This window comes from Amblyomma americanum, chromosome 3, assembly GCF_052857255.1.
Source record: "Amblyomma americanum isolate KBUSLIRL-KWMA chromosome 3, ASM5285725v1, whole genome shotgun sequence".
In the NCBI taxonomy this organism is placed as follows: domain Eukaryota; kingdom Metazoa; phylum Arthropoda; class Arachnida; order Ixodida; family Ixodidae; genus Amblyomma; species Amblyomma americanum.
This window is the reverse complement of record NC_135499.1, coordinates 113,197,513-113,223,650: the sequence shown is the minus strand read 5'-3', so window position 1 is coordinate 113,223,650 and position 26,138 is coordinate 113,197,513. Positions and strand designations below refer to the sequence as shown.

The following is a 26,138-nucleotide window of genomic DNA, read 5'->3' as shown; positions in this document are numbered from 1 at the left end:
TTGCTATATATATATATATATATATATATATATATATATGACTGCTGAGGTTTCCACTGAGTCGAATGCTTTCTCGTAATCAATGAAAGCTATATATAGAGGTTGGTTATATTCTGCACATTTCTCTATCACCTGATTGATAGTGTGAATGTGATCTATTGTGGAATATCCTTTACGAAAGCCTGTCTGATCATTTGGTTGATTAAAGTCTAACGTTGCCCTGACTCTATTAGCGATTACCTTAGTAAATACTTTGTAGGCAACGGATAGTAAGCTGATCGGCCTGTAATTTTTCAAGTCCTTGGCGTCTCCCTTCTTATGAATTAAGATAATGTTTGCATTCTTCCAAGATTCTGGTACAGTCGAGGTCATAAGGCATTGCGTATACAGGGTGGCTAGTTTCTCTAGCACGATGTCCCCTCCATCCTTCAACAGATCTGCTGTTACCTGATCCTCCCCAGCTGCTTTTCCCCTTTTCATTGCTTCTAAGGCTTTCTTTACTTCATCTTTCGTAACTGGCGGGATGACGTATTGCTGTGCACTGCTGTCTTTCTCATTAGCGCTCTGATTACATTGGCTACTGTACAGGTCTGTATAGACTTTATTTGCCAGCTTTATTTAGTGCCAGCTTTATTTGAGGCCAACCGACCAGCCATATCGTACAAAGTTCCACAAGCGGAGCGCTCGCGTCCTTGCGCGCACTAGCTGGGGATGCGAAACGGGACACCAACCTCGCCTGCTTGACGTATGCACGAGCATATCCAGCGCTCGAAATATATAGAACTACACACGGCAAGAAAACTGGAGGCAAAAGAACGGAGCACATCTCCAACCTGACGACGTGTACTCAACGCCTCGCAAGCTTTCGCACTTGTTCTACATTATTACGACCACGCGCTGTCGAAGCGCAGCTGCTGGACAGCTGCCCGACTGCGAATGCAACAGCGCAGTAGGGGCCTGGAGTGAAATGGGACAGTATGTGTAGTATCAAAGAGTGTACCGAATAAGCCCAGCCCCGAACCTGTAGTTTGCACGAAGTAGGTCGTTAAAAGGCGCTAAAGAGTAACAAGTGCGCCCTAAATTGACTGCAATTTTGTACATCCATAAGCTGCTCCACTTACACCCGGCTAGTGGCAGGGAACGTTCCGTTGAGGTCTAAGGATGAGCTGGGTGTCCAGGTTTCACATTAGCTGGCAGAGCGAAAAACAGGACGTGAAAAGAGAAAAACTCAATATCTCGTACCGTTCCAGGTCGTGTATCTCGCTCTGTTTCAAAACAGGAAACGGCGTGTTCGCACAGCTGTGCTGCCGCCCGTACGGCGTATATATACTATACCTCTACACTGTGAGCGGTGCCACGGAGTACAACGTTACTAACAGAGTATGCCTTAGAGAGCACAGCCTTCATTTTGCCTGAAACTAGGAAGTCCTGTTAAATGATCACCTCTTCATGGCGTTCTCTGGTTCAGCCTTCGCAAACTCCATCCGCGGAACAGCCGCAGCTTTTTCCAGCACAGTACCCCAGTCTTCCCTGGCCATAGGCGAGTGCATCCACGAGCCAGGTGCCTCGAATATAAGGCGCCAACGCGACTCTTATTCCTTGTTTTTTACCTGGCATAGCGGCTAGCTTCAACACATCACCCGGATGTGTTAGTATACCCTTATCCCAAATTTCCCTACAGTGGGGTGCCGTGGTCGCATTCTCACTGTACAGTTATCCGCTTCGGCCACAAACTCATATTCACCGTAGCTCCTTTCCACCAGGATCGTAGCTTATTGCTCCTAACTCCGCGGGTGCTAGTTAGAGGATAACATTGTTAATTGCTTCCTGTGTTCGCGAACATTAGAACCTTCGCGCTAGCTGACGGATGTGCGTAACCTCGTCCTGCAGCACCGCAGCGGGAAAAGCCCCCCCCCCCCCCCCCCCCCCCCGTTTTACAACTGCGCCCGCCGTTAAGAGACAGCGCGACGAGCAGGCAAGGACGAAGTGGAAATTCGGAGCGCGCCAACGGGCCGTAAAGGCGTGGACCGGGACGGACCTCCGACGCTATCAGCCCTTGTCTCTATAAGCGGAGAAACAAGACAGTTTTGCGTTCGCTTATCCGCCGCTTGCGTCGCCAGTCCAGGCCTTCCGAACGGCAAAGTGCCGCTATATAATATGACCGCAGACAGACGCAACCGCAGCGAAGCTTGAACGCGTCCTCCGCCGACGAAGTGACTGGCAGGACTGTCTCTGGAGAAGGCTTCGATATGTCAGCATCCCCGACAGCGACCATTCCAAAGATCGACCTGCACGCTCACGTGACACCCGATCGATGGCCAAACCTGAAAGAGGTGAGTGGGACGAAATTGAATACGTCTTCATGCTGCAGTATTAAAAGTGATTTCACCACTAGAGTGCTAAAAGGATGTGTGTGACACGGGTTAGCCTCGTTTTCGTCTCTATCCGTAAGAATACCATGGTGCAAAGCGGTTTACAATTCACGTGTTTCGGTTTGTGTTTGTAGACACCAGGCTGTATATGTGACGGTGGTTGCGTCGATGCAGAAGTGCTGGATATAAGGAAAGTGGAAGTGTACATGTGCATGTTACCAATAGGCTTGATTTCTTTCGAAACGGTCAGTTCAGCCGTCTTAATTGGTTTCAATTTTCATAGTACGCAAGGCGGCCCACTAAACTTCGAAGTTGAACTATATACACAGTGCCACTGTTATTTCAATACTGGAAATGTGTCTTGAATGAACCCAACTAGTGAAACCGCTACCTGCAAGCAGTGGTAGTGCAGTGAACTAGGCAGCGGCGGCAGAGTTACATGCGTTGCTTAGATCAAGCACACGTCTAGCTTAAATCAGAAATAAGCAACGAAAAATAATACAACCCAAACCACAGTCGTCGACCTCAACTTGCGCAAAACGGGATGTGCTTTCCAGTGCGTTGTCATGAACTGCCACAACAATCTACTGCAGGTTTCCCCACTTATTCTCGCGCATTACCTTTTTTTTATATACCGGGAGATGAGGCAGGAGGGGGGGGGGGGGGGGATGGATGTAGGCTGTACTCAATGTAGTTGCCTGTTTCCCGCTCGTCCATGGAATTGATGGCGTTCCAGCAGTAGCGATACTCGTATTCCAAAGAAGACCATTATGCGACTGGTCATTATCGTCTGGTCACAGTCGCTGTACCATCCATGAATTGTGAACAGCATATGACAACTTGTAATAATATATATCAGTCCAAAACTTGAACATTCATTTCTAATAATAGACGCTTTTGCTAAACTAAACATTAATAAAGCTGAAAGAATTCAGAGAAAGACCTACGCAGTTAAAAGTCTACGCAGTTAAAATTTAAAATCATTGATTATCTTACTTGTCTGATGGCGACTAACAACACTATTTGATTTGAACCATTTAAAGTGCGAAGAAAGAAATTCCGGCTTGACTTCTACTGTTCACTGCATAACCACAAGTTAGTATTTCAAACTTTTTAGTAATTTTCTAATGTATATAATCGACATACGCGAGATTACAAAACACACTCACTAACACGATATTTTTGAAAAAAAAAACAGCTTCTAAAACATTAGTTTTTTTTCGCGTATATGATGTCTGATTGGAACCCCTCAAAGCTTTGTCGCAGTTCGAGTAGCTCTGATTAATTCTTTTTCTCCCTCATCGGCCAAGTCATTCTTGTCTATATTTCGGTTTGCACTTTTACTAAAATGTGTCTGACGTGCTCGGATTCTGTTGAGGCCTGCAGAAAATGCTAATAAAAATAAAACTAAAATATAGGAGGCCAGTGGTAGGAAAATGTCATAGGAACAAGTCATATCATTCCTATAGCATACGGGTGAGTCTCGTAATCTGTCACCTCGATCGTTAGCATTTTCGACGTCTGCGAATTCGTACATACGTTTGAAGCGCCGATATACTGGGGATCCAGCTCACGCGTAGCCTTCACAAAACGCATCTCACCGCGCATAACACACAAGTTAATCTGTAAGTAATGTTATGTGCTCGCTCTTGCTTACCCCCCTTCAGGGCATATAGGATGTTCGTCAATTAAATTTTTAGAATCTGCTTCACAGCCATGGCACAAGGCACGTCAAATCTATTTTAGGTCTGCTCTCGTACAGCGGCTACGGCCAGGCAGGCGAGCCTGCCGAGGCGAAACAGACGCGTTGCACGGTGGAGGAACCGCAAAGCCGGAAGTGTGGACGGTTCGATTCCGCGTAAATAGCGACGTCGTTTGGAGAAGTTTAAGCAAACGCCCAGCCCACCCCACACCTTTGTCTCCTCGCGAAATTTCGCGTACATGGAATCCAAACCCTCGTGAGTTCGAGGTTGTAGTTCGAGCTGAACGCCCCCCCCCCCCCCCCCCCCCCCCCCAGGCATCGCCACACGCGGGCATAGGTGCGGCGCGCACTCAACTTCGATTGGAGAACACGGCTGGCCTTGAAGGAAGCCTAAACGTTTATGACACGGACTTCGGCACACGGCAGAAAAATCACATGTGCCTCATGTTCGCATGAAAACATCCGGGAGAAATTTTTCTAGCACGCTGCAACTCAAAGACCTGTGGCAACCGGTACGCAACACAAATTATATCGTGTTTTTCATGCGCGTGGCAGCAGAAAACTATAGCTGGTGCACTCGAAGTACGCGCATCGAACCCCAATTCGGCCCATTCGAGACAGTGGGTATAGACACGGCTAAAGCAGGGGGCAATGCACCGCTACCGCGCGACCTGAACTTGCGTAATTGTGTCAACTTGAATTTGCCCTGTTACAACGAACAGTCGGCGGAAGCACACCGTCTTGCCCGTGATATCGAACCTACTAGAAGTTTTTGTGAGAGACGTTGGACTTCGAAGAGCACTAGTTGGATCTCTTCGACTCACCCGGGAAAAAATAGATCTGGTCCGTCCGACCTACCTTTAGCCGCACCCTTAAAACACAGCGATCGGATCCGTCCGACATAACCGGGAAAAAAAAAATGACCGGGTCCGTACGACATAATTTTTGCCACAGCCTAAAGTTCAGCTTAGTCGTCCTGTCAACTATAGTAATTCTGCCCCTCCATGATGAGTGCATGACAGCAAGGCTCGAATAGCGGTTAGCAGTGATTTTTTATCGCAGTCATGAATTCATGAAGTGCAAATGTGTAGGGCTTGCTCCTACACCATATACTGTGTGGACAGTAGCACATAAAGGGCAGACATAGAGAGACGTGTTTGTCGCTTCTATTGGCTTCATATTCCCAGCACTACTCATCTAGGTGCCGCGTTGCTGCCCATTGTCAATAAATTGTGATTCTGAGCCCGGTACCTGTGCCGTGTGCACTGATCTACTGCTTTGAAGTCTAATGTTTACCGGGTCACCCGACTGTCAGTTCATAATTTTCTACCCTTCAAGCTAACCGTTACGAACGGGGTGTCTGACCTTCAGCACACGTCATGATGTTCCAAAGAGGCCTAGCGGCGGCAGTATTAGAATTTTGTTCCCATCGATTTATACGCAGTTAACTTGGCATGAATCCCTGCAATGCCGATCTTACAAAGTACGACGGTTCATGACCAGTCACAGTCAGATGTTGTCTTTGGTATGCTTAGAATTCACAGATTTCAGGAAACCATGACACGTTGCCAACACAAAGGGATATATGGTACACATAATTATATACACTTAAATTATACTTTCAATGAGCTGGAAGTTAGCGCTTCAGTATCTCCGGTCCTTCTGTGCTCTTGTAGTGCCTTACTTTGTAATTTTGAAATTGCGCTTCAAAATCTTTGAATGAATAGTGACATGAGCGAAGCTGTGCTTGCTCTACAAGCGCTGGCATTGGTGTTAGTCGGGTAGACACAGTCACCTCTAAAACTCTCCTCGCAAATAACAGGACATAAAGATAAGCACAGCGGAAGGTTTCGCGGAGTTGTACTCAGGCAAGAGATAAACACAGAGCGTGCTCCGCCTGCATACCTGGATTATTGTGTGCCCGTAGACATGTAGACGTAAAGATGCTGAAACATTCTCAGATCTTCGGAGCGTTAACATTAAGAAAATGTAGAGAATGACGAACTAGCTGCAGCCGCCCTTTAGGAAAAATAAGTCATAGCGAAGTGAACCTTGCACAAGAAACGAATAGAAGGACCATTAAACGACAGCAAAGGTGTGTAAGCTACGAAAACGGAAGAGGTAGAATATAACAGCTGCAGATTTCAAGCACGCGTGGACTGGGTAGCATTGTGCAGCTTTTTCAATCTCGGTTCCAGAAAACTGCCATTCATACAAAGCCTGTGCCAAAGGCTTTCCGCTTTTAAAGCGTTTTTATTTTTGTTTCTCCTAAGCAGACGCGACTAGTACAGAAAAAGAGCCAGCTGTTACATCCGTGGGATGAAACGTGCTTGCTTCGAGACGGAACGTATCGAGAAAATGGAAACTATACTGCATACATGAGGTTAACTGAAAGCAAAAGGCGTTGTTAAAGTCTGGCCCGCTAGTAAATATGCAAGTGTCTATGTGAGAGCGAATATCTGAGCAGTCCAGTGCAAGGTTGCAAATATTAACGCGAGCGAGAAAAAAAAAAGTGATATGAGTAGCAGGACACGGAGAAAAAAAAATGTATCCGGCAACAACTATGTACTCATGGCTGCGTTTTTAAAAATGGTCGCAAACCGAAACCAACCTCACATAAACTCAACCAACTTTGGTAGCAAGGGATGCCTCGGCACTACGGGTCTGACAACATTGAAGTCATATCTAACAACATTTGTCTGTACGGTGCAGGGGCTTGCCTGCGCACCAAGACTCAAGCTAAAATGAGTTAAAGTAATTGCTTGGATGTTGTGCGCCCTCAAAGACAAAGCATGGCACATGATTTCCGTAGCTAGCTGCACCGTAAAAGCAAAAAACTACGCGGACACAGTAACCCAGATTTGCTGATAAGGGCCATTAAATGTCACTCTTAGTCAGGTGCCTGAGAGCACCGTCCCGTTATTATAGCGCCTCAATAAAACTGACAGGAAAACTGCTTTAAGTTTAGAAGCAGCAATAAGAGAAAATATTCAGGGGGCCACTTTGTTGACCTATTGCTGCTTGTGTCACTGATGTGTGGTTAAGATGTTCATTAAGTACACATGTGTTTTTAAATCTTAAATGCTGGAGACACTGGAGGGCGTTTGGGAGGCATCCGTCTGATTCGACGCCTTTCCGCAAACACTCTCCAGCGTCCTAGACAAGGAGAACTACATTGAATCGAAGTTCATTTGTTTTTTGCATGTGCACCCTACTAAATTTTGTTTATTTTATTTTTGTCGCCTTTCGTAAGCGGTACGGGTACGGCGGGTGGCTGGACATCAAGCACGAAAGCGACAAGATTGCCGTGCTAAACTACGACGACGGGCGATTCTTCAGACGCATCGAATCCAACTGCTGGAACGTCGACGACCGGATAGCGGACATGGACAGGACAGGTATGTCTGAGAATGCATTTCGGTCCTAACTGGTTTATTTTCTACAGAGAGAGGACGAATGCATATCGATCGATATCGGACAGTTCAATAGAAATAAAAACTCCGGTGCGGCACAGACGAACCCAATCCAAGACTTATATCCCTTTCCCCGTCCTCCATGGCGAGAAAGCAGCTACAACGCAGTCCGAACTCGACCCAACAACCGCACCCACTTTTAGGCCTCCCTCCATCACGTGACGGCATGTCGTAGATTGCCACTCTATGCTCCCCGTGTCCTTTGCGCCTCTGGTCTTCCTTGTCGACATTGTCTTCGGACACAAAAGGGAAAGCGAGAAGTTTCTGTAACGCCCGAATACGACGTCGAAGCCATCGCCCACACCCGAAGAAGAGAGCTCATGGAACTATCGTTGCAAAAATATTAGTTCCAATTGTAAAAAGCTTTTTTTTCCACCTGCTTCCGCATACAGGTTTTGAAGCGAAAAGCTTCACTACGCTAGGTAAAGCAGTCGTCGCGTAGACCGGAGAATGACCTCGAACGACCTTCAGCCCAACCACGTTGGCCGTGTATGACTATATGTGGTATAGTTATGGTGTCGAACTCTTGACCCCTGACCTTGTCCTCTGACCTTGAGTCGACCTTTGACCTTTGACGATGGGTGATCTTTGGGTTGACCTTTGAACTTAAGAACATCCGATGGGGTGATGTGAAGCCACGTGACGACATCCGATGAGGGTGTCGTAAGACCAAGTGATACCACGTCATAGCCACGTGGTCGTGTGGGCATGTATATAACGGCTGTCGCGAGCGTGTATCGGACCTGCCATGGACGATCCTCAGACGCTTAGCAAGCGTGTTTGGTTTTCGTTGAATTCCAGGGCTAGCCAAGTTAAGCCACTGCCAATTTTTTTCGATGGCGCTTGTGATAGAGAGCCGTGCACTTACTTGTCGACTCGAGACGGAAAGAGATATGTTCATTACAAAACCTTCTGCACCCTTTTAGTCGTCGTGACTTGTCTAGAGGAGGAAATATTGAACGGAAGGGCACCAGACAAGGAAGGGAAGAGGTTGGAGAATTCCTACACGTAATCCTCCAATTGAGCGTCGTGGATGAAACCGAGCAGCGACCTTGAGATGGGTCCTGCGGCGATGTCAAGCGCGTCGGACTGGGTGGATCCACGCCTCGTATCTTGTCGGTCTTGGGATGTACCGGTGCAGGCCAGACAAAGCGCGGCCTCTGCGATGTGCGTGGACTGGACACTCCAGCACAGTGCTGGATGATGGCCAGTACTCCCTGAGCACATTTTGTAGAGGTACTCTCCGATTCTTCTTGAGGCCCGTTGGCGTTGTTTCGCCCCGCTGCTTGTGCGCACTGGTCATTAAAATGAGAACGTATGATTCGTTAAACAATCACTGTGGAAAACTTGAATTTCAAACCCAAGTCACTGAGGAATGGTCAGAAAGCAGTGTGATTTATGCAATGTGCATTCTAAGCAGAAAGGAGCAAAAATGGAGCTGGATGTCTTCTAGTACATTTCCTTTTATGCCAGGGAGTCTGCTTGAAGACATTTTAATCTCTTTTTGCTCCCATATATGCGTATTTGTGTTTAGATTGCGGCTAATTGATTAAAGTTGCGAGTTCTTCCGATGGTTGTGCAAAACGATGTAGCCGTGTACGCGAACACACATTGTCACTTGTAATATTACTGCTACATAAAAGTGCCGTGCATACCGCTTCTTCGGATTCCGAGCATTGCATGTTTAAACATTAGGGCAACGCTGGGGTAGCTCCACCGTGTATTAGGTTTCTTCGATGCGTTTCACTCAGCTTCGCGCTGTGTTTTTACTCCGATACTAAAGTTTGCAAGCTGTTCTGTGTTGGCTTCATGAAAGCCCGAGGTCCAGAGTTTCTCTCGTCGTCATCGCAAACAGCGTTCACCCAAACCGCCTCTTAAAAGAGAGACACATGTCACGTTTTCATAGGCGAGGAAGACAGCCTTCATTGCAATTATACCAATACAAGTCGTGTACAGCGAATAGAAGCACAGAGTAGAAGCGAGAGAAATAAGTGATGAGCAAATTCACTTTGCTGACCCAATGTTCACTTTCATGCAGGTGTCACAGTTCAGGCTTTATCTACAACGCCGGTGCTGTTCAGTTATTGGGTATGCTCATTTCATTTTACTTTTCTTCCTCCAAGCGGCACTATGGCGTTATTTATTAATTCATTAATTCCAGTAGAGAAGCCCAAGGAAAATAGACGTTTAAACTGCACTGCACAGTACAGGCGCATTTCAGACAGTCATACTTAATGTAATCCGAGAAATAATGGCGCCCACGTATGCGTTTCATAGAAAATATTAATAATAGCTGGTTTTTGGGGAAAAGAAATGGCGCAGTATCTCTCTCATATATCGGCGGACACCTGAACCGCGCCGTAAGGTAATGGATAAAGAAAGGAGTGAAACAAGAAAGGAAGACAGAGGTGCCGTAGTGGAGGGCTCCGGAATAATTTCAACCACCTGGGGATCTTTAACGTGCACTGACAGCGCACAGCACACAGGCGCCTTAGCGTTTTGCCTCCATAAAAACGCAGCCGCCGCGGTCGGGTTCGAACCCGGCACTTCCTAGAAAAGCAAAGTCATCTCCCTTCGTTATAAAGGAACAAGTCTAGCACTTCGTTGACAATATGCTTCGTGAATCAAGACGGAGTAAGAAAGATCTAAAACGAGAAGTCTCATTAGTGTAACTGATCAAGAGGATCAAATACACATCGAAAACATGCGTCTAAGCCTAACTAGTTATGGGCATTATTAATTAGCTTACACTTTCGTACGATGTTCACGGCATTTTCTTTCCAGAAAAATTTAAGAGGATGGAAACGGCATTCCAGAGCAGCGCATTAACGTGATTGCCCTCACCACCACGTTCATTAATAGCAGCATCTGAATGCTCACGTCCAGAGGCATTTATCAGATTACACATCATGTAATGGTTCTGCTCACCAACAGCAAGGTGAACCGATCTGTCCAAAGGCAAAAAAAAAAACTGGTCTTGAGGTCAAAAAGTTTAGTTACTGTTTGCCGAAAAGTGCTCAAAGTTTAGAAAGTACATTGTGACCTTTACAATTGTACCTGCAGATACAAGTTTGCTGCAAAACTAGGAGGTTCAGTACATTACGGCTGCCCCAGTGCCATGAATCCAAAGCCGCATTTTGCACTCGTCGCGCAAACGGCCAGCAAGAAAGGTGTGCCAAACTTCTATCGGTCCCGGTATGAAAGCGAGAAAGAGCGTTCGTACCGGTCATGTTTCTTAATTCTCGCACTTATTAAAAGCGCAGGAAAGAAGTTTTCACTGTAGAGTACACTGCTTCCAATTAAACCTGCGACGTTTGCGGACTTCCAGACGCCCTCCACTACAATGCAGTTAATGCAGTCAGTGGCGACTGCATGGCCTGCCACTGATTTGCTTAAAATTATTGACATAAGCTCAGTAACGTGTTCGATGTGATGAAAGAAATTGCAGATGCACCTCTGTAATCCTGGTTGCCGCTGCTGCAGAAATATATTGCCACCGACTGCCCATGTAGTTTATCGAAGCTACCTTCTTGTTCTTCTTCTTCTTCTTCTTCTTCTTCTTCTTCTTCTTCTTCTTCTTCTTCTTCTTCTTCTTCTTCTTCTTCTTCTTCTTCTTCTTCTTCTTCTTCTTCTTCTTCTTCTTCTTCTTATTTTATTCTTCTTCCTCTTCTTCTTCTTCTTCTTCTTCTTGTTCTTGTTCTTCTTCTTGTTCTTGTTCTTCTTCTTGTTCTTGTTCTTGTTCTACTTCTTCTTGTTCTTCTTCTTGTTCTTCTTCTACTTCTTCTTGTTCTACTTTTTCTTGTTCTTCTTCTTCTTCTTCTTGTTCTTGTTCTTCTCCTTGTTCTTGTTCTTCTTCTTCTGCCTACCGCTTCTTCCTCTTCTTGGATAACCATGATAACATGAATAACCTATGCTTCCACAACTAGGGGCGCATGAATGCAATGCTCGCTATACCTGTACATGTATACTACATAAGCCTAATTGTTTTCGGGCTCTTTTCTTTCGAAATTCGAAGCGTAGAGCTTGGTGATATTTTTTCAGCTTTAATTCGAGTACAAATCGAATTATTTAATAAAAAGTTCCATAACTTGGGTTTCTTAGCAAAATGTTCTCTATAAAAACAATTAAATAAAAAAACTATTATTGCTTGTTATTACCGCTATTATTGCGACGGACATGAAATAGTCAGCTCTTTCTTTTTGCTCATTATTTTCGTAAACTACCCAAGTGCACCAAGACACCGTTTACGAAATCAATATCTTTTAGTAGCCTTGTTTTTTTGTACAACTAGGTCATCGTGTAACATTCCAAGTCCATGTGAAGCATGGGTCTGTACTGCTCCGCGTAATCCGGAACTGTCCGCTCCGTTCCTAAACTTCCGTGCCTGAACTGGAACTGTCTGCCTTTGTGCGCTGCGCAATGGTTCAATCCACATCCCGGCGGCCACTTTAAACGCGCTGCAGCCTTCGAGCAACGATTCATTCCAACGGACAAACGATAATGCTAGCGATGCTTCCGATGAGTCCCTTGCCCTGGCCTGTCGATTCTATAACACAGTTGCCGAACTTTTCTTATTATTATAAGCAGTAGCACGTTATAAGCGTTGGAAGTAATGAATTCATTAACATTTAACTTAAAACACTGCTTTAGATTGAGCTTAAGGCATGCGCCACTTTGTGCAGTGCTTTCAGCTTTGTGCACTGATGAATTACAATTTCTTAAAGACGAATTTCCGGGTAGACAGTTTATTTCAATTCCCGAGAATTTAGCTCGGGGTGCATGAATGGGGTGAAGCCTGTTTTACCCAAGAACGAACAGCCCTGTGTGCACAGTGTACACCTGTAAATACAAGGGTTATCTTGATCGTTACACAAGTAGGCTTGCACCTGAATTGCTGCCAGTGTGATGTGCGCAGCTGCGCAGTGCGAGCACAAAAGTGAGTGCGCTTTTTGTATCTCTGCAAAAAAATATACCGCTCGTACTTTGTATACACACTTTGTATAACCGACCATCCCCGACTCCCGGTGCAGGCGAAGGCCGAGGACGCGCTGGACTTCAGCCGACTGCAGAACGACTTCGTGGCGTCGCTGGTGCGCCGGCGGCCCGACCGCTTCGTGGGCCTGTGCACGGTGCCCATGCAGAGCCCGCCGCTGGCCGCCGAAGAGCTCAAGCGATGCGTCTCGCAGCTGGGCTTCCGCGCCGTCATCGTCGGCTCGCACGTCAACCAGTGGACGCTGGCCGACCGGGAGCTCGACCCTTTCTACAGGGTGAGCGCAGCTCCTTGGTTGCGGTGGTCACCGCGCTATCGGTGCGAATCGAAAAGAACGTCCGCCGAACGATGCGTTCGATAATGCTCCTATTGATCTGTATCTTTTGTAGACATTGGTTGCTACACGTATTGATAAAGTAACGCCGACCACGCTTTGTTTATGGGCCCAGCTTTTGTAAAAAATACGTAGGGCCAGCATATTTGCTTCTAAGCTGTGCAGCGTAATTAGTTCTGCATTTCCAACGTTGCAACTCTACCCAGGAGGAGAAAAACGAACGTTGTCACCCTCCTAGAGATCCAGGGATGCTAAAATAATATCCCTGTATAGTATAGCAGCAAACCCGGCGACCTGTGTATATTTATTGAATGCGGTTCGTATGAGCCTTGCCAAAGTAAACTAAATATGCGCCAGCGTGGCGTATACTGACAGAGTCGCAAATGCGTACTGTGACATAGTCACAGTACGCACTTTGATTTGCACGAAATAGAAATTGAAATTTGTTTTTGGGGAAACGAAATGACGCAGTATCTGTCTCACATCTCGGCGGACACCTGAACCGCCGTAAGGGAAAGGATAAAGGAGATACTGAGAGAAGAAGAAGAACGGCACATTTTGGTCTCAAAGCCACATTCCATTTGCCTCTGATATGTATAAAAGACACGTTAACATCACAAAATTTTCAGAGTCGCTGAAAAAGAACCTTCACAGTGAAGCTGCATGCAAGCTCCAAGATATTCTGGGAGCGTGGCGGTCGGCCCCAAAACGCCTTTAGAAGTACCAAATATTTCATCCAAGGGAGTAATTACTCCCTAGCATCCAATTTAGCTAGCCCCCACGGCTGCGAAGGCGTAATCACCCCCTTCGATGACATCAACTCCCCCGGGGGAATTCCCCTAAACGCAAAAGGCTAACGCCAAGCTGTTGTAGACCACAACCTCCTTGTTTTCGTTTAAAGTTGCAGCAGTGAAACGACATGGTGTTTGAACTTAGCTCGTGTTGTCAGCATCACACACCACTGAATCTTAATTGCGTCCTTTTCCCTCGAGCAAAATTTGTGCTTTTGTGAGAGTTAAAATACGGTTTTGTTCGTTGAAACATTAGTGGAGCTTTTTGCCACGATAAACAATTTTATTTCTCAATTGCTTTTCGTCCTTCACAAGATTCGCTCAATTGCTTTAGCTATTTCTTGAACTGTAAAAGACCCCTGCACAAGTTCCTCAGTTTGCCGTCCTTTAGTGGTTCAAGGTACAATATTCTGTAAGAGAGATCGTGCACGCTCATAGACCGAGCCCTGAGCGCCTTGTCATGCACCTGTTTTCACTTCTCGGCGAAATGCTGTTTTCTCTGCGCTGTTGACAAGGCGAACACTTACTTAGAAGCTCGCTGATCTCCGCATTTTTACTCAGCGTAAAAGCGTGAGCTTCGCTACTAGCATTGAAAAGGAGCTAACGCAGAATTGAACCGACTACCAACTTACAAAGTGCTCATAGGCAAAGACAACGGTTGCTGCGGAGACACCTACTGACGCTCAACTTTGAGAACACGTGCAGTGAAAGTGACGAAAATATCGCCTGCCGAGGACCGCCTCCTGTATCGCTTCCCCGGGCGACACAAACACTGTTCACATAAGCAAGCGAACTTGGACTCATCGATAACTTGAGGTCGGCTATGCATTTTGACAAGGAAGCAGCCCGTCTGGAACGTTAGCCTGGCTTATCTCTGTGTACGTGTCGAAGTTCAATACGCTCACCGAGTAGAACACGTAGAAGTGTTAGTTTACAAGTTAGGTCGTACCCAGCTTTTGTGTGTTACGCACTGATGACAAACCTTCTTCACTGAGTCAAACGCGCTTTTATGATCCCATCTCACTTCTGTTTTGTTGCAACTGTTCTCAGCTGGAGGAGCAGAGAAACAGTGGAATCTCTGTGCATAGCAGGCATTTCTTTCCCTGTGGTGTCCTACATTTTCAGCCTTCCATCTAAACCACTCGAAATAATCGTCAGGTTTGCACCTTGTCTGATTGAAAAACCATGAACTTCAAAGGTACAGCTCCTGTCTATGGACTTGTTGTGACCAGTCGAAGCGATAATGAATCATCCTGACTCTCACGTTGAATGAGCAGTAACGAACGAAATTTTTAATACGGGAAATGTTGTTGTTGTTAGTGGCTATTTATGAATAAAAATAACAATGGAAGGAAAAGATGTTGCTATCCGCGGCATTTATTTTTTTTTATTTATTTCCAGAAGACAACTGGATGGTCTCTTGGGCTAAAAGCTACACAAAAGCTTGACGAGGCCCAAGAGACCATTACAAGGCAGCAGCGTAAAGAATAGAAACATAATAGATGAATAGTACATAGGTAGACAGTAATAGGGAAATAATAAAACAGTTACTGTGACAGGTAATAATGATGTCAATCACATAAAGCTACCAGTAATGAACTGAAACCAAAATAAAACAACTGAAAAGCACATACGCGGAAACAACAAACAAAAATTAATGGATCACAACTGCACAAAACAGGAATGTAATTGTTTTTTGTTCAAGCCCACTGTGTGTCTATATTTGTTTAGTATTGTAGGGAGGTTATGGGTAAGTGACTGATATTTATAAAATGTACGAAAATGAGGAACTGCCCACGCATCAACATTTCTTGTTTGCACGCTAATATTTCGTCGCTCTAAGGATGCCAAGGACTTTAGAAGGTTAGTAACTTCAGGGGAGGAAAAGTAGATTGACTGTAATAGGCGAAATTCATACGACTTGTCTACACTTATGATATTGAATGATTCAAATGCACCCTTTGTAGTTTCCATGGGCTCAATATTTGCTATGTAACGGATGATTTTTTTCTGTAAAACCAGGAGTTTATTTGAATTGGTTTTTGTGGTTGTGCACCAAACTAAACTGCAGTATCTTAAATGAGAATTAAACAAAGCATGATATACTTGAAGTTTTATCTTGGGTGGAAGTACAGTAAGACAGCGCGATATAACTCCTGTAATCGAGGAAAGTTTTTTACGAAGGTGATCAATGTGAGCATCCCAGGTTAGATGTGAGGAAAAATGTACACCTAATATTTTATGGTTGTCAACGATTTCAATTTCTTGGTGCTCATAGGTTATAGTGTGATTTATTTCAACTAATTTGTTTTTAGCGCGGAATATAATAGCTTTAGTTTTAGTGCAATTGATTTGAAGTCTGTTTAACTTGGACCATGTGGATAGCTTAGCTAAAAATTCATTACATTGCATGATTAAACCATCCGCATTTGGGCCAGAAATAAGAATAGTACTATCATCAGCATATATCACTAGTTTTACTGTATTATCAATATTCACCAAGTCATTAACGTATGTATTGAACAACAGCGGACCTAACACACTTCCCTGGGGTACGCCACTCTTTATCGGAAAAAGGGATGAGCTGCAGTTTTTGACAAACACTCTCTGAAACCTGTTGCTGAGGTAACATTTCAGCAAAGCTAGACACGTGCCGCGGATCCCGTAAGCTTGTATTTTGGATAGAAGAATGTTATGGTCCAGACAGTCAAAAGCCTTGCTGAAATCTATAAAAACAGCCAACGAGAACAAATTACTTTCTATGTTTCGTAAAATATTTTCTTTTAATGTTAGTAAAGCAGTTTCCGTCAATCTGTCCTTCCTAAAACCGAACTGTGCATTTGTTATTATGTTTTCTTTGTTAAAGAAGTTAGTTATACGAGCAAAAATGATTTTTTCTAGTGCCTTAGAAAATACAGGGAGGACTGAAATTGGGCGATAGTTTGTTGCCAAGTTTGGGTCGCCGCCCTTGAAGATTACAGAAACCCTGGCACATTTCATTTTTTCAGGAAAGACGCCCGAATCCAGTATTAAATTAAATATGTAAGCAAGTACGGATGTAAGTAAGGTCAATACATACTTTATCGGCATGATTTGAATGTTTTCAATATCAAGCGCCTTACTGTTTCGGAGCAACATGAAAGTGTTATAAATCTCCTGCTCATCAGTAGGCTGAAGGTATATTGTTTTCATTGTACTAGTGGAGATTCCAGTTGTATCTGGAGGATAGTCACAAGGATTTGCAATACTCACAAAATGATTGTTAAGGTAATCCGCAAGCGCTTTACCGCTCAATTCACCACCTTCATGTGTTAAAACATCCGGAAGGGAACTTTTACTTTTACGACCCAAAACAGTGTTTATTGCTTTCCATGCAGCATCCGGGCGTTGTCGAGCGCAGTCTGCAAATAACTGCTCATAGTATAAAGATTTGGCTCTCCGAAGCTCAGCGTTTAGCTTATTCCGTAATATTTTAAACTCCTTTAGAGTTTCCTTTGAACGTGCACGCAAGAAAGAATGAAAGTGACGATTTTTATTTTTGATCATTTGTAAGTGTTCTCGAGTGACTCATGGTTTCTTAATCTTTTTTGTTGGCACGATAGTTTGCAAAGGGAAATGTTTAGCATAGATGCACACAAAACGATTTATGAATTCGTTATACGCGTCATTCGCATCCACATTTTTTAGCACGGCAGACCAATCTTGGTTCATGATTTCATTCTTGAACGAGATTAGCTTTCCTTCGGTAATGCGCTGAACAAAAAATGTTTCCCTTTTCACATTCCTGTCCAGTGAATCAATGCGATATGTTAAGAAAGTAGGACAGTGATCACTAACGTCGCAGGCAACTGTGTCTGCATTGTAAATTTCAGTGTCAAGATTCGTAACAATGAGATCTAGCATGGATGATGTAGAACATGTAATTCGAGTTGGTGTTTTAATCACATTTATGAAACCAGATGAAACCAGTTTTGTGCTAAAGTCACGAACACAGTTATTTTCTTCTAGCATGTTTATGTTAAAATCACCACCACTGATGAGCCTAAGGTTGTTTTTACAAATAAAATTCCAAGAAGTCTTCATAAAATTCTAAGAAGCGTGCAACATTCCCAGTTGGTGGACGATACAAGACAGAAATTATTTCTTGTTTATTTTTCAGCGTCAAGATTTCATAATCCACAGTGGTCTTACTGAATTCCGGCAAAATTTCACACTTCTTGTGCTTTGCAACTAGAATTGCGACGCCACCACCCCTGCTGTTTTTACGATTAAGAAAGAAGTTATTGTAACCATCTAGTTCCAACATTTTGCTGCTGTTTGTATACCAAGTTTCCGACAGCATTAGGACAGAAAATTGAGAGCAAAATTGCTGTAATAAAAGGACAATGTCATCTTCTTTACGGTTCACTGAACGTGCATTGATATGCATAACTGATTCGCATGATAAATAATCAAACTTCACATCAGATGGCAGAGTAAGCTCCTGATAATCCATCTTTCAATGCTTGAAAACACGAAGCAGATAGCCAGATGAGCACGATGTCGGCAATCACATGTTATCGGCATCACGAGCTGTGTTGCCCGCTTGAGTAGAAAAAATCTTGTCGACAACGTCCTCACCTGTCACATGCACAGTGGGCGTGTTATCTGCCTGCTTGGCAAAGATTTTCCCGTTGTAGGACCACACCGATTTCCAGTTACACTCATATTTTTTTTTTTCACAGCCATTGCAAGTAGCTTCTTCAATGCGGGACAGAGGTGCTCATTAACATATATTGCATCTGATTTGTCTAGGCCGATGTCTTTGCTTGTAAGCCGTGTTTTTTTCGCCTTCGTCAGGACAATGTCTCGCTTCCTGCGGGATTTGAATTGGACGAGGATGTGCGATTTCCCAGCAGTTCGCGTCGGCACGCGATGGCAGACTTCAATGTCAGCTTCTTCTATCGGTTCTGAGATGGTGTTGCCAATTTTAGAGAGAATGTCACTCAGGGACTCGCCTTCAGTCTCTGCTATTCCTTGTATTTATATGTTACACTTCCTTGAATATTGTTCAGCATGAGTAAGCCTGCTTTCTGCATTTTGCAATTTACTTTCGAGAGATGCGCATCTGGCACACAGCGCCTCATTATCAGTTGATAGTTGCACGTTTTTGGAAACCTCATCATCCAGTTGTTTTTTGATGTCCTCTATTGTCCCATGCGCGAACTCAAGGCTCTCGGTCAAGCTTTTTTGCTCTGCCATCCAACGCTGAAGCACCTGAGCTACTGCAAGCGGGAATAAAAGGACAGGCAGGGGAAATAAAGGTGGGGAACGATAGCAAGAAAGGATAGGATTAGGGCGGCTACATTTACTATGCATAAATACAGGATATGGAAATAGGAAAATCGACTAATTTTTGAATTTCAGGCAAAAACTCGGCGACCTGTCCATGTACAATTTTTAAAGCTGCCGTCACTAGACACACAACATTCGCTCGCAAGCCTCAGCGTTGGCTTTGCATGAATAACAAAACAACGGTCCGTGTCCTCTTTGTGCATATCGTGAAACTGCCATCACAAAGATTTACAGCTTGTGAAAGTTCTCTCTTTCACGCCGCCTGCGCTGCCAGTCAAACCCATCTCTGATCTCTGATTTTATACATGAAGTTTTGGACGCTTATAAGTGATTTTGGACATTTATTTATTTATTTATTTATTTATTTATTTATTTATTTATTTATTTATTTCAGCAATACTGCCAGCCTTTGAACAAAGGCCCTTGGCAGGGGTGAGCGCCATAAAAAATGCACGTTGACAAGCAATAACAAGGAAGAACCAAGTTTTTTACTTAAAATGATCTTAAAGCGTCTTGAAAAAAGACTCGAGTGTTGGACATTCCACGACAACGCGGCTCAGACTGTCCAATTCTCGAACGGTTCGTGGGAAGAAGGAATTTTTGAAACAATCAGTTCTGCAAGTAAACTTTTTTTTTTAATGATGTGATCGTGTTGAGCGTCGACAGGCGTCTTAGATGTACTGCTCTCTATTTAGTCAATTATTCACGGCAGATTAAGTGCATGTATTTTAGTCTTTCGCGGCGTCTTCTTTCCTGCAGTTTTTACATGTGTGCTCTGTCTAAAAGAAGGCTCGGTGATGTTTTCCAGCTGAATGAATTATAAATAAATCTAATTGATTTTCTTTGAACATTTTCAAGTTTGGTTATAAATATTATTTTTAAATGGCATAAATATTCCGACAGAATCTGCCTGCTCGCCACTTCTTTTCATCTAAATTTTCTTCTGAAGTTTTGCTCTGTTCACCTGCCCTTGTAGACAGTCCAAGAACTCGGCGTCAGCATCTTCGTACACCCGTGGGACATGCCGCCTTCGACGCGATACTCCAAATACTGGCTTCAGTGGCTCGTAGGTAAGTAGGAGCGCGCTAGAAGCTGTACAAGCTTTTCCCAGCGGCGAAGTGTAGTCCACAGGTTGTGTTCTGCACTGACCGAACGTCCTGCGTTGTTTATTTTCTTATTTATTAATTCCTTACAGGCCTCCGGGATGTCATTGGCTACGGAATACAAAAAAGCGAATTATATGAAAAAATTGTTACAAACGGACCGTATAACAGGAAGCACAACAAAACCATTGGTCTTATGTAACAGATTACAAAATATATCTAGTACGTCGCACGAGAACAAATAGAACATACAAGACTAACAAAGGTGCAACACAGTAAACATAGAGCGGGAAGAACGCAGGAGAGTGAATTACCAGCCTGTCCAAGCCTATTTTATTCTAACAACGGTGCGTCGTGAGAAACAATATGAAAAATGCAGAGTATCATTGCCCTGCACAAGCTATTAATCATCAGCTCTGACAAAGTGCAGTTTCGTTTTGTGCCGTAGTGTAAACCTAGGGCAAGTAGGCCACTTTAAGTGAACAGCGTTTGAAGGAGCACCCGGACAAAAGGATCAATAGGGAAACAGCACTGACTTCACGTTAGTCCATTCGTCCTCGCTCACTCTCCTCCACCGTTCACTACGCGAGCAAAAGACTCATAAATATAAACACTGCATTCGTCAGCGTTTTTCCAGGATGTAACACTGCACTCGCAACACTTCCGCGCACAAACACACGTAACCATAGACCCTGAACACTGCCCGGAGTAGGATTGTCACCTTTAGCAGTGTGCAAGGCGTAGACCAGGCACCTCTACAGATAGTTTATAATCAGTCCTCTATGACGCCGCGTACATTGACCATCCTTCCGGAAGTGAAAACCTTGAAATCTCGGCTTCCCACCCAACGGAGTGACACACAGTATTTCATTACACTGCATTCCCAGGTTCGTTATCGCCAGGCGCTAAGAGCGCTTGTGTAGTGACAGTTATCCGGTCCCCTGAAGCGGATCACAGTACAGAGCTGCACGAGGCTGTAGTAGAACAGAAACGTAATCAGCTTTACGGCAGTGACTATGCAGATATAGCCCGTGCACTATGCGTGTTATGTCCAGGAATGCCAGCTGAGACCACGGCCGCTATCTGCGAAGTGATCTTCGGCGGCCTCCTCGAGCGCTTCCCGAGGCTAAAGCTGTGCTTCGCCCACGGCGCCGGATCGTTCCCGTACACCGTCGGACGAATACAGCACGGGTTCGATGTGAGTACGGAGACCGCTGCGTGCGAGTCAACTCTGAATGTCCGCTGACCCTAAATTTTACACGGCGATCTTAAGGAAAGGCAAACTGCCTTCAGATCAGTTCCAGCCGCGGTTGCTTAGACTCGTTACATATATACCGGGTGTCCTAGCCAAATTGAGCCAAGGGTTAAGAAATAAATTATTAGAGGCAGTCAAGTGAAACCGATTTCATATCGGTGACAGCCACCTTGCGCACCACATGCAATTTTTTGTTTCGAAATTAATTAATAGTTTAATAAAGCTTAATTATCGAAATTAATAAATATTGACATTAGACAACAAATTGCATTTGAAGAGTTGTCGAGCACCTTCAGAAACCCCCATTCCATCATTTACGATAACGAAATCCTCACGTGCGTCTTTTTTTTTTTTCCCCAGCTCCAAAGAAAGCCCGCGAAATACAAAATAAACCAAGTGACTAACGCACTTGCGCGCGCCCGATCGTGCTGCTCTCAAGCGTGGAGCGAGTTGCCGCCGCCAACATATCGGCCTGCCGCTGGTGCGGGGCCGTCGAGTCAAAAATTCACGCGATTTCGTTTGCTCAAACCATGTTTGAGAGCAGCGCAATCATGGCACGTAAGTGCGTTAGTCACATGGTTGATTTTGTATTTCGCGGGCTTTCTTTAGACATTGGGGTGGGGGGCGGGGAAGATGCACGTGAGGGTTTCCTTATTTTAAATGATGGAATGGGGGTTTCTGAAGGTGCTCGACAACTGTTCAAATGCAATTTGTTGTCTAAAGTCAATATTTAGAAATTTAGATAATTAAACTTAATTAAATTATTTCTATTTGCGAAACAAAAAAAAATGCCTGTGGTGCGCAAGAAGGCCGTCACCAATATGCAACTGGTTGCACTCGCTTGCCTATAATAATTGAATCTTTAACCCTTGGCTCAAGTTAGCTGGGACACCCGCTATATAGACGCGGCTGGCCGCGTAAAGTCATTCACGCCCGAAGTTTCTTAACGCTCTTATTTCCAGAACGGGTGTTGCGCGGACAGACTTAGTGAACCGCCATCAGGATTTTAGCTCTTGAAGATCAAAACGAACGCAAATAAATATTTTCCAAACAGGTTGTCAGTAATAACAGAACAGTTAGAAGCATTCGCTACGAAGAATGTCTTTCCTACGGTACATTATTTTTTGAGTTTCGCATACAGTCGGGAACAAAAGTGGTGTATACCACTTAAGCTTCCCATCTCCCCCGTCTCATTAACACGTCACACATCGCCGAGACACGCCGGGAGGTGACCGTTTTTAGCTAGAGAAGAAGTAAACTTTATTGCAACACTGAAAACGTCGTCTATATTCTGGGAGCATAAGTTTGTCCGGGACATCTCTGCCTGCCCCATTTTCCAGCGCCTTGGTGATCAGCTGCTGCTGGTCGAAGGAACTGGAGCATGTCAGAGGCATGTCATTTCGTTTCGATCCGTGGCGCTCGTGCTAGGTGAGCACGCCGAAAGGCAACGCAGGAGCCACGCAGCGGCACGTGATGGACACCACAGAGAACTGTTTTGAAAGTAAAGCTACTGTTTTCTTGCAAAAAAACGCCGCTTGAGCGCTAGTAGCTTCCAGTATCCTCTGAATCTTATCGAATGTGTTTCGAGCTTAATAAAAGAGCGTACGTCCACAAGTAGGCTGTAAATGTACACAGGTAGGCTGTATGGCAGCCTGCGTTTGTGCTAACATCCGCATCTCACTGACGACCATTATTGCGCTGACTTATTTCCTCCAAATAAGGTTCGGCCTGACCTCTGTGCGGTCGACAACAAAGTTGACCCCAAGAGCTACCTGGGCGAGATCTACGCCGATTCCCTGGTGCACAGTCAAGGCTCGTTGAGGCTCCTATTGGATACGCTCGGAGAGGTGATTCCGGTCACGGTTTTCTATTTACTTTTCTTTTGTTACACCTGTTTTGTGTTTGCAAATTCTTGTAGGTATAGTTGTTTACACTTTTTAGCCCGGCGCCCCGAAGAAACCGGCGTCGGCGTACAGGTTGTTGCAATGAATTAGACCCGCATTTATTTGCTGGTTACTGACTAATTGATTAATTCATTCAATGATCAATCTACAAACTTATTTGTTGGTTGGCTGACTGACTGACTGACTGAAAACGTTGCACTACATAAAAGGTTCGGATATTCACGCTCTCGATAAATAAGGCGATGGATAAGATAAAGCAGGAATGGTTGGTAATCACTCTTTTTTTCTCGCAAACTTTATTCGCTGTTTTCACCTGTACGCTGCTTCACCGAGTGCGACAAAACCATAAAACCAGTGGTGCGGTTACCCATTCTGCTAACTTGTGCGTATTTGCTTTTTCACCATTACAGACAAATACTCGAATGGACGAGAAAAAGAAATAAAAATGAAATCGCCCAGCCCGCAACCGTTACAAACAGTGAGATAAGTTGCCCAAGAGTAATACGTACATTATAAAAGCTGAGATTTTGTTACTCTATCTTCCTCCGCTACTTTTTTTAAGCGCTTTTGAACACCTGCAGCCATTGCAGCATAGTTCCTGCCGAATATTCACTTTTGTCTTCCCACACTTCCTTCCCTTTTTTAAATGGACACGTTCGGGCTGAACTTGAGCATTCGCCGGGCTTTCGCTTCGTTGTCCAACTTGGTCTCTGTTTCTTGTGCTGGCACGCTCAGCGAGCTGCGAACGGCAGGCGGATTGGGTAGATTTACGGTGAACTCTGGGAGGGGGTGATTGGTTAGGGCTGCCTTAGTGCACAATGTATTATTTTTGAACTTTCTTCACTGGAACAACAAGGCCAACGTTGGAAATCCTGCGCTTAATTGGGGGAGAAGCAATAGCCCTTTGTCCCTCCCCTCTCCCTCATTTGCAGCTCTATTGGACACTTAGCTGTGATACAACTGTGGAATATTATAAGATACTATTATGAACACATTGATGGCAATGGTCTAATTTCCCGATGCGCACCAATATCTTGTTTTTACAGCTTGTCCCGCGCTCGCAGCGACTATAATTAAGACAGCCATAGAAAACCACTGGCTTGCGTTTCTGAAAATGACTAGCAGAAAACTACAAGTGTCCCGAGGGGGGATTTGCGGATATATTGATTGTCATGGTGAAATCTTACAACGTGTAAAAATACTGCTTTCTTTAACAAATTACTGCTTAGCAAACGAGCTTGTCCAGAATATCTCTGTATGTCCTCCTTATCTTATGTCTGCCCCTCAACAGAACACCGATACAGCTGTATATAGCGCCACGCGCGTTTTCAGCGTCAAACGTCCATTTTTCTGGTTCGAACCCGACCGCGGCGGCTGCGTTTTTATGGAGGAAAAACGCTAAGGCGCCCGTGTGCTGTGCGATGTCAGTGCACGTTAAAGATCCCCAGGTGGTCTAAATTATTCCGGAGCCCTCCACTACGGTGCTCCTTTCTTCCTTTCTTCTCTCACTCCCTCCTTTATCCCTTGCCTTACGGCGCGGTTCAGGTGTCCAACGATATATATGAGACAGGTACTGCGCCATTTTTTTCCCCCAAAACCAATTATTATTATTATTATCTCTATTTGTTTCCCTCATTTTTATTTGCTTTTTGAAAGTCCACGTTTCTTTTGTTGTTTCTATGGCATAGGACCGGGTGATGCTGGGCAGCGACTACCCGTACCCGCTGGGGGAAATCGAGCGACCGGGACGTCTCATAGAGACCAGCGGATTACAGGACTCGGTCAAGGTACTTCGTCCGTAGATACATTTCATTTACGCGACTTGGAAAGCGAGAAGGCAATTTCACATCCAAAGCAGCATCTGCCCGATTTAACGGTGTCACTCGCACACGTGAACTGCCCGCTGGAATCAACGATCAATCTGCTCGAGCAATAGCCGAGCGCAGCTTCGAGAGCACATTCAGCGAACAAATGGGTTTATAGGACCACTTCGGCATCAAGCTTGACTGTTATGACTATTTTGTGCCCGAACAGCAGCCACGTGGTTCTGAACGCGGGCTTGTGCAAACTAAAGCGATGCAGATTTTCGTTCAATTAAAAAAATAGCTGTTTAAAGGCTGTCATGCAAATCTAGTAAGAAAGAAAGCAGGATTTGTTGGTCTTCTTCGTCTAGAATAAATCTGTGTAATGAGCTTTCTTCTGCACAAAGCAAAAGCTGCTAATCTATGCCGAGCAGAAAGACGTAACCTCACAAGCAATGCTCGTTTTTTCTCTCTCTCCCCTTCTGCCTCCTGCGTCCAGGAGAAGCTGCTGTGGAAGAATTCTGCAAGCTTCCTCGGAATCGAAATGAGCCCAGCGGGAATCAGGACGCGGACGTAAGGACTGGTCCCACGTTAGCGACTGCAATAAATTTCAGTGTCAAATCCGCGTCTTGGGTCATGCTGCAACGAGTGACATCGGCACACTACAACAGTCCGTGCCCTTTTTCTAGTCGGCCTCTCTTTGAAGTGAAGGCGCTGTCAACACAGCCCTGGCACAAGCGCGCAGTATTGGCCTAGCTAGTTCGTCGTCCCGGAATTGGGAACGGTGCAAGCACAGGATTCGAAGGAAGAAAAGGAGAATAAAAGCGCTTGCTTTCTTTGTCTCAAGTTACACGATAAAACGAAAACCAATTGTTTGAACTTAGTACACTTGTGCAGCAACAACTTAGCCAGGATGTTTTTTTTTTTTTCGGTAGGTGCTCAACATAATTTTTTACATCGAGCGGGGAAGGGAAAGGGGAGAAGAGCCTGACACGTGCATGTTGTCAAGTATATTCCCCAGCGAATGTCTGGTACGGCTACCGATGCGGCTCATAGGCCACTCAAGGGTCACTTTGGA

The 26,138-nt window shown here is 44.7% G+C and overlaps 1 protein-coding gene across 1 annotated transcript; it reads left to right on the top strand.

Moving 5' to 3' along the window:
• Positions 1–2,111: 2,111 nt before the first annotated feature.
• LOC144124822 (2-amino-3-carboxymuconate-6-semialdehyde decarboxylase-like) lies at positions 2,112–25,715 on the top strand. Its single transcript, XM_077657722.1, has 9 exons — positions 2,112–2,333; positions 7,328–7,472; positions 9,586–9,635; positions 12,578–12,814; positions 19,973–20,066; positions 21,155–21,297; positions 23,076–23,201; positions 24,947–25,045; positions 25,560–25,715. Exons 1-9 carry the CDS (start codon positions 2,250–2,252, stop codon positions 25,635–25,637), a joined length of 1,056 nt encoding a protein of 351 aa, XP_077513848.1. The 5' UTR covers positions 2,112–2,249; the 3' UTR covers positions 25,638–25,715.
• The last annotated feature ends 423 nt before the right edge of the window (positions 25,716–26,138 follow it).